This window comes from Chiloscyllium plagiosum, unplaced genomic scaffold (assembly GCF_037043375.1).
Source record: "Chiloscyllium plagiosum isolate Xiang-an unplaced genomic scaffold, Cpla_swu_hap1 HiC_scaffold_14, whole genome shotgun sequence".
Taxonomy (NCBI): domain Eukaryota; kingdom Metazoa; phylum Chordata; class Chondrichthyes; order Orectolobiformes; family Hemiscylliidae; genus Chiloscyllium; species Chiloscyllium plagiosum.
The window spans coordinates 93,361,690-93,377,288 of NW_028270152.1; the positions used below are offsets into that span (position 1 = coordinate 93,361,690).

A 15,599-nucleotide genomic window follows, 5' to 3' on the forward strand; every position below is an offset into this window, starting at 1 on the left:
TATTGGTCTTTAGTTCACCATCCTCCCTCCTCTTCACTTTGTAAATCCTTAGAATGCATTTATAACCTTCCAAATTGAATACGGAAAAATACAGTGATTCCCAATGCAATTATTATGTCCATTTCTGCTTACTCTGAAATTCTGGTATGAAGTACATTTGGTCTGTCAGACTTATCAATATCAATACTCAAGGACAGTTTTCAAACTGTACCTTGTCAGTGATATGAATGATTTTAGTCATTAGTTACGCAAGTCCCATGGTCACTTGGTATTCCCGGGAGATTTTCTGGACCTTCCTCCGTGAAGACAGATATAAAGTAAATGTTTAGTTTCCCTATCATTTTTCTGTTCTCCACAATAAATTATCTGGTCCACACATTCACCCTTCCACATTTGACCTTGCTTTTATTTTCCTTTCAAATATTCAGAGGTTTTTCGTCAGTCTTTTTGTTTCTGGTTAGTTTGTATTGCTGCTCTTTTTATAATTTACTTATCAGTTTATCAGCCTCCTTTTGTTGCGTCCACAATTTTCATGAATCCACAATAGATGACCCTTCTCTAACGCACTTCCATCGATCTAATGCAATTAGTAACTTCTTTTGTTCACCATCGTTGAGTCACCTTTCACTTTTGCGATTTATGCCTTGGAGGTATATATGCATATTGTAGACCTTACAGTGTTTCTGTAAAAAGCAGACATTTCCTGTCTTTCATTAAGTCACTTTAATGTACTTTTCAAATTCACTAAAGCCAAGTTTATTCTCGCATCTTAATGGCTTGTACGACTCAGGTGTATGCTCTTAATATAAGAAAAAAAATGCTTGTATTCAGACGTCATCTAAAATTCAATATATTAAGATCACTATTCCCCAAAGCTTCTCTACACCAAAGTCTTCATTTGCTCTTCTGATCACACAACACCAACTCCAAAATTGCCTGGATCAACAGCTCGGTGTTCAATATACTACTAAAGCAACCCGTCTTAGACATGCTCATGAAATCCATTTTCCCAGCATTAACATTCACTTGGGTAAACACTGGTTAGATGTAGCTTGAAGCTGTCCATTATTACTGCAGTACTCACAATTTGTATGTCTAATTTCCTGTTTTATAGCATACACAACCTTTGTGTTGCAGCTTTCACTTTGATACATAACTCTCATGAAGGTTTGCTTCTCCTTGCTGTTTCTAAGATCCACCTTACCAGTGGGACTGAGTGGGACAAGATCAAAAATCAAACGACACCAGGTTAGAGACCAATGGTTTATTTATAAACACAATGTATTATTGCGCTGTTCCTTCATAGGTGTAAGAGAGAGGAGGACCTTAAACACAGACGTTTTATGCACATGAATTGGACACACCTAAGATGTCTCTTAAATACTTAATCATTTAGAATGGAGGTGCAAGTTTGATTGATTATTATGCAAATCGCAGAATTTATTTCAAGTCACTGCCTGGAGATAACTTCAGGTAAATGAAGTAACACTTGCAGTCAGACAATGTATTCTAAGCGTGAGGCCTTGTTTGGACGCTGTCTGTGTCTTCACCTGGAGTCAGACTGGTTTTATTTACAAAGTAGGAGTTTATAAAATATCACATTGACTGACTGTCTACAAATTATAATTATTTGGAAAAAAAATGCATTTGCAAATGCAAATGGACAAATGCAAGTTCAACCCGCAGATTTATATGTGCATATACGTGTGTGTGGAAGTAGGACAGAGGGGCGTGTCTGTGTGAAGGGGAGAGAGGGGAAGAGAGAGAGAGAAAGACACTGTGTGTACGTGAGAGAGAGTGAGAGGGTGTGTGTGTGAGTGCAGGAGGTAGAGAGAGAGAGGCTGTGTGTGCATGCATGCGTGTGACACAGTGGAGTGTGCGTATGTGCATGTGAGAGACGGAGAGTGAGAATGTGTGTGTGGAATGGATAGGGAGAGTATGCACCAGTGTATGTAAGCGGGAGAGTGAGAGTATGTGCTTTTCCAGACGAAAACACATGCAGATACAGCAAATCCCTTTCCCCACACACACTCACTCCGTGATTTCAGAGTGTCACCTCTATGCAGTCGCTGCTCCATTTGGTGTTCATGTTACAGACCCAGATGCAGTAACTACAGCCCCCATGCTCCATCCAGAGTTGGGTCAGCAAATCCTCAGGTCTCCCTGGATGTCTGATGCAGCTCACAGCACAACCTCCAGCAAACCATCCTCAGCCCCACCACTAACCTTTCAATAGCAAGAGTTAGTCACAAGCCCCTCAGCTACAAGTTAGATGCCTGTTCCTTAACAATTGTACTCTAGGATTTCCTTCATGTTACAGACGCATGATCAACTGAGAGGGACAAACAAGCGTTCCATGGGCAGGCGCATACCAAGTTTCAAACGCGTGACTCAGAGCTTACTGGAACACCCCTGTCCATGGAACACGACATGGGACACAATGGGAAGTGAACAACAGCCTGACACACACCAGTTCAATGGTTCTGAGCTTCACAATGCCAGCAATCGATACAGGAGGAAGTCAAAAACTACGCCCAGGGAAAGATACAGAAAAAAATAATTTATTAACTGATAACTTGCTGAAAATATGGATAAGGAGATGGTGGGATTGGACTAACGGGATAAGTGACACAATGGTCGGTCCAATCCAAAGAAAGCAAACATTGAATAGAGACATTGCCATATCCGCTAGAATGCTCCATGGCCTCAAATTCTGAATCTGCTTCACAGAACCAACCCAGACACCGTAAACCTGGGTAAGGTAACGGCTAAGATGGAGAGCTATACAGGCCGTGCTAGTGGATTACTCGATAAACTGGAATATCTGCACAGCAGGGGGAGCATTGCAAACCTTTGCCAGGATATTGCAACACTCTACCACCACCCTCTGCCTCCTACCTTTGAGCCAGTTTTGTATCCAAATGGCTTTCATATGAACCAACCTTGGTAAACAGATGACCATTAACAATGTTATTCAATGCCTTAGTGAAGTCCATATCGACAATGTACACCACTCTATCTCAATCTTTTTAGTCACTTGTTCAAAAAAATCTCAGCCAAGTCAGTGAGACACCATATTGCTTGCACAAAGTCACGTTGACTATCCCTAATTAGTTGTTACCTTTCGAAATGCGTGAAAATCCAGTGACTCATAATTTCCTCCAACAACTTACCCACCACTGAAGTCAGGCTCACTAACTTTTCCTTATTACCCTTCTTAAATCATTTAAGTAGTGGCACCACGTAGCCACCCTCCAGTATTCCGACACTTTACCTGTGGCTATTAATGATTGCAAGGTGCTCAGCAAATACTTCCCTAGCTTCCCACAGAGTTCTAGCGTACATCTAATAAAAGCCAGGATATTTTCCTGCCTTTGCATGTTTTAAGACCTCCAGCAGCTCCTCTGTAATACAGACACTTTCCTAGATGTCACTACTTTTTTCCCAATTTCTCTAGCTTCCATATCCTCCTGCACAGTAAATACCGATACAAAGTATTCATTCAGTACCTCCCCCACTTCTTGTGGTTCTGCACATGGGCAGTTTTGCTGATCTTTGAGGACGTCCTATTCTCGCCACAGTTATTCTTTTGTCCTTGACGTATTTGTAGAATTCCTTTGGAGTCTTCTTAACTCTATATGCCAAAGCTATCACAAGTCCACTTTTTATGCTCCAAATTTCCCTCAAGTATACTGTTGTTGCCTTCCAACTCTTCTGGTGATTCACTTTAAATCAGGAATTAAGAGGCTAATGATGACCATTTCGATTGATGGAAAAATCGATCTGGTTCACTGACACGCTTTAAGGAAACAAACTGCCATTCTCACCTGGTCTGGCCTACAAGTGACTCCAGACTCACAGCAATGTGATTGACTGCTAACTGCCCTATGGCCAATTAGGGATGGGTAATGGATACATGCCTAGCCAGGGATGCGCTCATCCCGTGAAAGAATTAAGAAAACAACCCTCAATTCCTGCTGTCTATACCGGACATATGCTTCCCTTTTATCTGTGACCAGAACCTCAACTTCTCCAATCGTCCAGCATTCCTTACACATACCATCCTTACCCTTCACCCTAACAGGGCCATAATGTCTCTGTACTCCTGACATCTCATTTTTGAAGGCTTCCTACTTCCCAACTGACACCCTTTTCTGAGAATATCTGTGACAATCGAATTTGGAATTTTTTTTAGTTAATATCATTAAAATTGGTTTTCAACAATTTCGAACTTTATGTTTTAGACCTGGTTCATCCTTTTCCATCTCTATTTTAAAACTAATCGAATTATGATGACTTGCCATAAAGTGCTCTCCCACTGATACCAAAACCATCCCCTCTCCACTGCCTTATATCCCAAGGATAAGGTGACGTTTAGCTCCTTCTCTGTGATAGAGAGCATTGGTCAAGCAGCTGCAGCGTTGTAACTGGGATTGGGGTCAGCAAAGTTTTCGACTCATTGGTTTGAATCGAACAATAATTTGTCTCAATGCCATTTCCATTGAGTGTGACAGAGGGATTGTCTGCACGATGCTGAGCTAGATTCCTCGTGCTATCTTATCGGTGTCACCTTATTAACTACCCACCCCACCCCATGGTGTCCCTCTCATTCAATACCAGCCCGATTCTCCCACCCATCAAAGTTGGAGGTAATCACCATCACCCACATACCCCTTGGTATTCCGTGATCCTTGGCACTGGTGCCATCTTCAAAAGGCCAATGGGCACATGGTTGAGCTTTCTCAGCTTGGCACGGCCCTACACAGTTTTTCCTGACCATGACAGATAAGGGGAAATTACACCATGGTTTTTTGACAGGGGCATAGAGGTTCTGGTGAATGGGCTAGTACAGAGGGGGACCAGTCTCTTCCCAGAGGGGACCACACCACTAGACACAGCGAGCATGGTCTGAGCTCACCACCCAACATGCAGCACCTTCTCTCTCTCCCTCTTTCTCTTTCCCTTCCACTATATCTCCCTCACTAATAGCACTGGATAGATGCAACATTGTTGACTGACTCCCTCTGGACGCGTCACCATTTCCCCCCCACCACCTACGTCAGTACTAACAGCAGGGTCACCCACTCTCACTCTCACTCCATCCTTCACCGTCTTCTATTCCAGGAAAAACAGCTCGGAATATGATACAAAGAGTGAAGTCCAGTGATGGAGTGCCCGAAATCCATTTCCCCCACCCCACCCCACCCCCTTTATCTGTGTGTCTGTATTTGACTCTGTGGGTATCTATGAGTGGTTGCAGGTCTAACGTCTCTGTGGTGTTTAAAATGACACAACCTCTCCATCAGCTAGCCTCCACACCCTACTGCAGTGACAGTGGCAGAAGGTGATAACCTTCCAGGATTCAGTCTGGCTGGGAGAGAGGGCAGCAGCTCATAGCACCATCCAAACTGACAGCACTATCAACACATACACCTTCACCCCCAACCCCCTCACCCCCCCCCCTCCCCCCCGGCCCCACACACTCACACACAATGCTGGTAGGTGGAGGGTTGCAAATATACTTAGGCCTGTCAGAAAGGAAATACTCGCCTCCAAGTGAACCATTTTGTCAGAAGATAAGATGAATTGATTTCTCATTATGTGACTTGCAATGCTTAAAAAATATGTGAGAAAGTATTGAAAAGTCCCAAAAAAGGTCCAGTAATGTTGAAATGACACAGGAACAATATTGTTTAGTATCAGACAAAACTGTTCTGTGCGTCCAAAGATATTATTTCAAACATCAAATGGTTGTGCAATTCGAGAGTTTCACAGCAAAGGATTTATTATCTTCTCAGAGTTAAAAAAAAAACTGTCATGATTTGGAGATGCAGGTGTTGAACTGGGATGTACAAAGTTAAAAATCACACAACACCAGGTTATAGTCCAAGAGGTTTAATTGGAAGCGCACTGGCTTTCGGAGCAACGCTCCTTCATCAGGTGATAGTGGAGGGCTCAATCGTCACACAGAATTTATAGCAAAAGTTTACAGTGTGATGTAACTGAAATTATACATTGAAAATTTGATTGTCTGTTAATCCTTTCATCTGTTAGAATAAAGTGATAGTTTCACTTCTTTCATGTGTAAGTCACAAAACCTGTTTTACAAAGTTGCACTGTCGGGTCAGCTGTTAAGAATGGTGATAGCTAGACAATGTGTTGAAGGTGTTGGCCCCCTGTGTTCTCTGTCTATGCCGTACTGTTTAGTTTCATTCTGACCTAAAAGTGAGATAACGGAGTTTTACATAAATTCATCCAGTTTTTGAGCTCAGAGTTCTACATGAATGTATGCAGTTTTTGAGCAAAGTACAATGTAACCCTACAAATACAAATTCACCCCACAAAATATATGTGTGCCTGTGGGTCTTTGTCTGTATGTCTGTGTTTGTCTGGGTTGGGGGTTGTGAGTGTGAGAATGTGCATGTGTGTGTGGGTGTGTGTGTGTAGTGAGTGCAGAGTGTCTTAAGTCTGTGATGGGGTGCATGCGTGAGTGTGGGAGTGTGTGTGTCTGTAAAGGTGTGTGTGGGTGTCTTCGTGCGCGTCTGTGTGTATGTGAGTGTGTGTGTGGGAGTATCTGTGTGCGTGTGTGTGTGTATAGTGCATTGGTGGTCACCTATAATGTGACATGAACCCAAGGTCCCGGTTGAGGCCCTCCCTATGGGTACCGAACTTACCTATCAGCCTCTGCTCAGCCACTTTTCTCTGCTGCCTGTCCTGAAGCCCACCTTGGAGGATGGTCACCCGAAGATCCGAGACTGAATGTCCTGGACCACTGAAGTGTTCCCCAACTAGGAGGGAACCCTCCTGTCTGTTGATTGTTGTGCGGTGCCCATTCATCCGTTTGGTAGCCTTTGCTCGGTTTCCCCAATGTACCATGCCTCCGTGCATCCTTGCCTGCAATGTATAAGAGAGACAACGTTGGCTGAGTCACATGAGTACCTGCCATGTACAAGGTCGGAGGTGTCCCCACGTGTAATGGTGGTATCTATGTCCACAATCTGACACGTTTTGCAGCGTCCACCATGACAGGGTTGTATGGATTTGTCCTGAGAGCCGGGCAGCTTGCTACGAATAACGATCTGTTTGTGGTTTGGCGGTTGTTTAAATGCAAGTAGTGGAGGTGTGGGGAAGGCTTGGTGAGGTGCTCATCCTCATTGATAATGTGTTGCAGGTCACGAAGAACATGTCATAATTTTTCAGATCCTGGGAAGTACTGAACAACGAAGGGTACCCTGTCAGACTCATCGACCGCCAGTTCCGACGTGCCATAGCATGGAACCGTAATGACCTACGCAGGAGATAGACACGTGCTGCAACTGACAGAGTACCCTTCGTTGTTCAGTACTTCCCAGGAGCTGAAAAATTACGACATGTTCTTTGTGACCTGCAACACATTATCAATGAGGATGAGCACCTCACCAAGACCTTCCCCACACCTCCAGTACTTGCCTTTAAACAACCACCAAACCTCAAACAGATCGTTGTTCGTAGAAAACTGCCCGGCTCTCAGGAAAACTCCATACAACCCTGTCACGGTAGGCGCTGCAAGACGTGTCAGATTGTGGACATAGATACAACCATTACACGTGGGGACATCTCCGACCTTGTACATGGCAGTTACTCGTGTTACTCAGCCAACGTTGTTTATCTTATACATTGCAGGCAAGGATGCCCGGAGGCACGGTACAATGGGGAAACCGAGCAAAGGCTACGACAACGGATGAATGGGCACCGCACAACAATCAACAGACAGGAGGGTTCCCTCCTAGTTGGGGAACACTTCAGTGGTCCAGGAAATTCAGCCTCGGACCTTCGGGTGACCATCCTCCAAGATGGGCTTCAGGACAGGCAGCAGAGGAAAGTGGCTGAGCAGAGGCTGATAGCTAAGTTCGGTACCCATAGGGAGGGCCTCAACCGGGACCTTGGGTTCATGTCACATTATAGGTGACCACCATTGAACTATACACACACACGCGGATAGTCCCACACACACACTCACATACATACGGACACACGTACACACAGACGCGCACACAGACACCCACACACACCCTTACAGACACACACACTCCCACACTCACACATGTACACCCTCACAGACTTAAGACACTCTGCACTCACTACACACACACCCACATACACTTTCTCACACTCACAACCCCCAACCCAGACAGACACATACACACATACAGACAAAGACCCACAGGCAAACACATATTTTGTGGGGTGAATTTGTATTTGCAGGGTTACATTGTACTTTGCTCAAAAACCACATACATTCATGTAGAACTCTGAGCTCAGAAACTGCATAAATTTATGTAAAACTCCGTTACCTCACTTTTTAGATTGGAATCAATGTAAACAGTACGGCATAGACAGAGAACACAGGGGGCCAACACCTTCAACATATTGTCTAGCTATCACCATTGTTAACAGCTAACCCGAGAATGCAACTTTTTTTTAAAAAAAGTGTTTTGTGATTTACGCATGAAAGAAATGAAACTATCACGGTATTCTAACAAATGAAAGGATTAACAGATAATCAAATTTTCAATGTATAATTTCAGTTACATCACACTGTAAACTTTTGCTATAAATTCTGTATGACGATTGAGCCCTCCACTGTCACCTAATGTAGGAGCGTTCCTCTGAAAGTTAGTGTGCTTCCAATTAAACCTATTGGATTATAACCTGGTGTTGTGTGATTTTTAACTTTAAAAAACTGTGCCAATGATGTAGTGGTGTGCGGAGGCCAGCAGAGGGTAGTATTGTATGAATCTTATAATAAAACTCACTGGCTTGCACTGGTGCCTCACGGCGCCAGGCACCTGGGCTCTATTCCACCCTTTGGCGACAGTCTGTGTGAAGTTTCACATTCTCGCTCTGTCTGCATGGGTTTCCACTGGGCGCTGTGGGTTCCACCCACATTCCAACAATGTGGATGTTATGTGAATCGGACATGCTAAATTGTCCATAAAGTCCAGGGATGTGTAGGTTAGGGGCATGAGTCAGCCGTCAACGTAGGATATCATTTGAACTGGTCTGGGTGGGTTACTCTTCGAAGGGTCAGTGTGTACCTCTTGGATCGAAGGGTCTGTTTCCACACTGTAGCGATTGTATCAATTTTATCATGAACAACAGGGACAGACACGGAGAGAGGAGGAGGGAGACTTTGATTCCAATTTCAATCTATTTACTTCAAAACAATATTGCACAGCGATGTAGACAGAGGTACACACAAACTGAGATACTGACACGAACACACATAACACATGCGCACAGAGATATGCACGTAGATATGGACATTTAAACACGAACATAACCCAACATAACGGCACACACTGTCTCTAATACAGAGAAAGAATAACTTTTTTATTAACAAGTTATCAATGGTCAGTCGGAGAAGGCAGGAGAAAGGGATTCAGAAATAGTTTAGACGCAATCAAATGTCATGGCAGACTAGATGGGCTGAATGACCTAATTCTACTCCAGGGTTCATTGCTCATATGATCTTGTGGTGCCTGGAATTGTCTTTCCGCAAGGTCCGTGGAGGCTGAATGGGGGTAAGTATTTGATTTAGGAGAGTTAATGGGAATGTGGAGAGATTTCAGGGGCTGAATGGTCGATATCTGTTTCTAATTGTCGACTCCTTATATGTCAAAAGAGTGGTGATTGGTTTGATGGGAACACATTTTGAGAATAAGGGCATTCCCATTTCTGCCTGAGACAGGGATGATCGTTTCTCTTTACTGGTGTTTGATCTGTGGTGTTCTCATGGCCAAGGAGCCGTAAAGACTGGGTTACTGAAAACACCCAAATTGGAGTTCCATAGATCTTTGATGAACAAGAGAATCCATGTTTATTGGGAACAGACAGGAAGTGGATGTTTAGTTACAATCACATCAACAATGCACATTATGAATAGTGCAGCAGGTGCGAGGGGCTGAATGGCCAGCTGCTGGACCTAACCCATGTGCTGTTCTCTCAAGCAATCGATAATGTTACAGAGGTAAAGGAAGATTCCATTCAGCCAGTCAGCATCGTTATAATGAGACAGGATGAGACCATTCTGTCCTCTAAGGACTTATGCAGGAATAGATTGATGTCATTCAGCCAGACAAGTACATTTCACAGCATAAATGAGGCCATCCAACCTTTCCAGCCTGCTGCCCAGCAACAGCGGAAACCCAGCTAGCTATCAGGGAATAAACATTTGGGATAAATGTTTATTTTCAGGTTGAAAAGTTGTAATTTGGTGGTGTGCCTCAGGGATCAGTGTGAGATTATCAACTACTTACAATCTATACCAATGATTTGGATGAGGGGCCTGATTGGAGTGGAGGTCAGGTAGCTCATTCACCAAGATTGTAATTTAACTGGACATGGAGACTCTGCAATGGGAAACAGACGGGGGAAGTTAGTGAGCAACTCTTTGGCAGAAAATAGTATAATGTGAGGTAAAGGAAATCAGTGCTGTGTTGAACAGAAAAAATACCAGTAACCTACTTAAATGGAGAAACATCGATGAACTCATTGGTACAGAGGGATTTGTATGTCCCGGTACATGAGTCACATAAACCTAGTCAGCAGGTTCAGCAAGTGAGTAGGAAAGTGTATCGAATGATGCTTTTCATGCAAACGCTATTGGGTATAATCATTGGGATGTTTTACTGCGTCTGTACATGACAATGCTGAGACTACATCGGATATCTTGTTTGGAGTAATGAACCCCTCAACTGAAAGAAACGCATGTAAATGTTTTAGAAGCTTTCACAGATGTTTCACTTTACTCCTTGCTAGAACGAAGGCCTGATGGAATCATAGTGCCACACAGCACGGAAACAGACCCTTCAGTCCAGCTTATTTGCACCGACCAGATATTCCAACTGATGTAGTACCATTTGCCAGCATTAGACCCATGACCATCGAAACCCTTCCTATTCATATACCCATCCATTGTCTCTTAAATGTTGTATTTGTACCAGCCTCCACCATTTTCCCTGCCAGCTCGTTCCATACACGCACTGCCCTCTGCATAAAATAGTTATCCTTCAGGTATCTTCTTAATCTTTTCCCTCTCACCTCAACTCACTACCCTATGGTTTGGACTCCTCCAGCCTTGGAAAATAACCTTGGCTGTTACCCGCATCCGTGCCTCTCATGGCCTCTACAAATTCAGAGCACTTCATGCTTGAGAATGAGAGATGTTCATATTGAACCATATAAGCCCATGAGGAGAGTATTTTTGGGCGTAGCTAATGGATAAGAGAATAAAACTTAGCAATCAGTTTTAGAAAGCAACATATTCATTTTAACACAGATACTATGAGGACATGGATTTATTGTACAAAAATTATGCAGACACACATAAACATACCTCAAATTATAAATTACAAATCATTCCAAAATGGAGCAGATAACAGGGATGGAGTCATGCAATCAGGGGAATGTTCAACCAGGCCTTATATATATTGTTTGGGTCACATTATTGCATGTTTCAGATCAGGCAGGGAGAAAATATCACCTGTTGTAGAAGCAAACGGTCATTGCTCTTTCTCGACTTGAACTTCTCTACAGAAATATATGCAAGCTGAAAACCGATTAGCCATCTTTAGCACTCTTTGAGGGTTCCTGTTGAGGATTCACTGGAATCTCTCCACTGCCTGCAGAAAAGGGAATTCAGCCAAATTCAACTGTTCCAGGAAGAAACCCCAGTGCTAGCAGTTTCTGTGAGGCAGAATCACTTCAGAGGCAGAATAACAATTGAACATTTTCAATTTTGCTTTGTCATGAAATCAACTGTTATTTGTATAAAGAGTGTGTGTGTGCGTTTCTGTGTCTCTGATTTATAGAAAAATAAATGTTAATGTACATATTGTCAATGTCCAAACTGTATATCATTTATGTATCCATCGTAATTCGAGTAACTTTGATTTGGTTTTGGATTATTTATTTTTTGAAATTAAAACCTGTCTGACATGTCCCTAACATTGAACCTGACCCAGTATGAGACGGATATCAGTTACCAAATTACACACTTAGTTACACTGATAATTTGTTGTGACATCTCGAGGAGTGGGACTATAAAAGGAACAATGAATCCCTAACCTTGGTAGGAACAGGGATAAGGAGAAATTCTCACAAGGCCATTGAGTGGGAATTTTCTTCTCTATAGGTTTGTGGCACCTGCGTGTTTGCATTTATTCAAAGATGTGTTAGTGAAATATTTGACGGGGAAGTGACTCAAGGAAAATGAACTGCAGATAGGAACGTGGCGCTGAGACCACAATCTGATCAGCCACAAACTTAGTGCCTGGTGGGGCAGGGACCCACTCCTGTTCCTCAGTCCTTCTTTACCCCATTCCATTCACCCCCTCAATCTGCTACACAGGAGCAGTTGGAGACCAATTGCTCCTACTACCTGGTGCACAGAAAATGAGGAGACCATTCAGCCCCTGAGTACAGACATGATTTGGTGTGGATTGGAAAATGTTCTTGCGAAAAGAGTGGGTGTTACTGTGAAACAGTCCCCTCCTCTCTCTTTAGAGATGTTCCCCGGTTCCATTTATTTGTCATGTTGTAGACTTAGATTCACAGTGATTACAGCCGCCATACTGTACCCAGATGTTGCTCACAAAATCCTCTGGTCTCTTTGACTACAACATTCCTTCACAGGACTTGCAGAAAAATAACAACAATGAAACTTCCAATAGCAGAATGCAAGAACATAAGAAGCAGGATAGATCATTCAGCTCCTACAGCCTGCCTTTCCCTTTAATAAGGTCATGGCTGATCTGCTCTCGGCCCCAACTCACGCAGTGCCTGACGTGTCAAACATCCATCCATCCCTGTGTTTCAAGTATCTCAGTAATCTATCTCCTCTCTGGAATAGAGACGTGCCCACGGTCACTCCCCTCTGTGAGAAGGAAACACTACACACATACACTGTGACCTTCTGACATCAACGAAATATATGAACACCGGGAAAGAATGACTGGCCCTGATAACAAGGCAATATTTGACTGATGATGGTATCAAGGAACCTGAAGAAAATTGAACTTTATGGAGATTAGGAGGAATCTACCCACCGGTTTGAGAGTTTCAGCACAAAGAGGATGGCTGTGGTTCTTGGACATCCACCACCTCAGTCCCGGGACAACTCTGCGGGAGTTCCACAGCACAACCATTCTCAGTTTCTCCTCAATGTCTTTCGCCCCATCATAAGCTCAGAGGTGGGGAAGGTCAATGAAGATCTCACAATGTTTAGAATAATGTGTCCTCCCTCAGCTCCTGTAGTAGTTTGTATCCATGTGCAGCAAGACCCAGGCAGCATTCAGGCTTGTGATGTTAAAATGTCGGTAACATTCATGTAACAGTACTGCTGGACACTGTGCATTACACAGTAAAGGGAAGAGCTCATTCAGCACCTCAAGCTCCCTTCACAGGAATGTGAGGAGGTCATTCAGCCCATCAACACTATTGGATAAGAATTGGGATAGCCTATTCAATCCCTCCTGCCTATTACACAGGAAGAGAAGGAGCCCAGTCAAACACATTGAGCTGTTAAACAGGAACCAGGGATTGCCCAATCAGGCCCTTGAGCTTCTCCTCTGACACCAGGAGGCGGCCATTCAGCCCTTCAAACCCCTTGTACAGAAATAGGAGGATGTTATCGACGCCCCAACATGACAAACCAATGAAGCAGAGACTGCACCGATAGACTGCTCCATGCTGTTCCTCCTCGCGCCATTGCTAATGGTACACAATTGATATATCAGCGTGGTTTGATGACGGTGAAGAGGGAAGACAAAATGTTTCATGTGAAGTCTCAAAGAAGCATCTTTCATCTCTGAGAAGGTAGACTGGTGTTCTCTATGGAGGGCAGAAGCTATTGGGAATGGCTAACTCTTTCAGAAGTAAGGCATTGTAACTGCTGACAGATTTGTGAACAATGTGACGCTCAGTGCTGGGTCATACACCAACTGCGCATTGAGGCGGTGAGAGTTCAGTCAGAGCCTGAATCTCTCTCTCAACCAACATGGTAGCTCCACAGAGCTACATAAACGTCCAAACGTATCATGGGGGGAAATGCAATTTCTCATGCCACCAAGTTTTTAAATGGAAATAATATGTGTTCATCCATGATCTTCAAGTTTCAATGCAGTCAACTCTTATTCTCTTACCATGCTACAAATTAAGCATTTATTTCCTTCACACTCGCTTCATGTTACCATCATCCCAGAGATTATTGTGATAAAATTGCTTTTCACTGCCCCTGTGACAAGGCGATCATTGAATTATAAAGGAGAGAAAGTCTGTCTACAATAGCCCAAATACTGCCTCAACAACACTCTACAACTCCTACAAATGATTCATTTTGTAATGAAGGCTGCCATTTAATTTCCTGTCCTGATTAATGGATACTCTGCATGAATTCTGTTCATGGCTTTTGACCAAGGACATCCAGGTCCTTTTTGCCAAAAGCACTTCCCAACCTCTCACCTTCTAATATTACATGAAAAGGAATGTATGTGTTGTTCACATTCAAATCACTTCTTTGTGTTACAAGTAGCGGTGTTCCAAGTACTGATGCATGTGATACCCGATCGGTCATGGCCTTTAGTCCAAAGGAGGACCCTAGTCTCTGTGTTTTCTCCATTATCCAATTCTCAATCCATGTAGGATATTTCCCCCTTACCCAAGGACTGTAACTTTCTTCACTCACCTGTGTGCAACCATGTCGACCTTCTCCTGAAAATTTAAATACACTGCTCCCACTAGTTCTCACTCATTGATGTGACAACCAATATCCTCCATAAACTCCAGTACCTTTTTCAAAGGTAGTTTTCCTGTCCGGAATCCACGTGGACGCTGCTCAATCATATCATTGTTTTCCAATGATCTATTTATGATTAATTATAAGAATTGCTCATAGTTTCCTCACTAATGACATAAACTTATCCCCCAGTTGGTTTTCTGTTCACACCTTCCGTCCTGTTGTAAATATGTGTGGTCGTAATACCTGCTTTCCAGACTGCAGGATACTTTACAGCATCTATAGAGCTTTGACCTCCCTCATATAATTCAGGAAAAGGCAGGAAAGAAGGAGGCTATTGATCCATCGTGTCTGCACCAGCTCCGAAAAGAGCTACCCAGCAAGCTCAATTCTCCAACACTATCTCTGTAGCCCTCGAAATTCATCACTCATCTGGTCCAGCAGTTTACCAACCTTCAACTCAATAAGATTTTTCCAGTACTTCAACTTTACTAATTCTAAATTTCCTGAAGTTCCTCGCTTTCGCAGTCTCCCTGTTCTCTAATATTTCCAAAAAGATTTTCTTTTGCTTCTTCTATTTGGACAGAACCAATATGTTCACTTGACTGGACAGAGATGGCCTCTCTCACCTCGTGAATACGTGAGAGTATGGGACGCTGGCATAATGGATATGTCCCCCATTCCTGCCTGGCAAGTTCCAGAATCAAAACGGTTGATGGACATTTTGAGTACAGTCCTCTCCCTGGTGTGAGACTGCACAGATCTGTGATCTCGTCATTGTTGAAATAAACTGGCTTCACTCTTTGCACTTGGGAAAGGTATA

The 15,599-nt window shown here is 43.4% G+C and overlaps 1 protein-coding gene across 1 annotated transcript; it reads left to right on the forward strand.

The window, feature by feature from the left end:
• Positions 1-2,430: 2,430 nt before the first annotated feature.
• On the forward strand, positions 2,431-7,948 carry LOC148148043 (uncharacterized). The gene is made up of 2 exons (XM_087994004.1): positions 2,431-2,447; positions 7,324-7,948. The coding sequence occupies exons 1-2, from the start codon at positions 2,431-2,433 to the stop codon at positions 7,946-7,948; spliced, it is 642 nt and encodes a 213-aa protein (XP_087850130.1).
• The last annotated feature ends 7,651 nt before the right edge of the window (positions 7,949-15,599 follow it).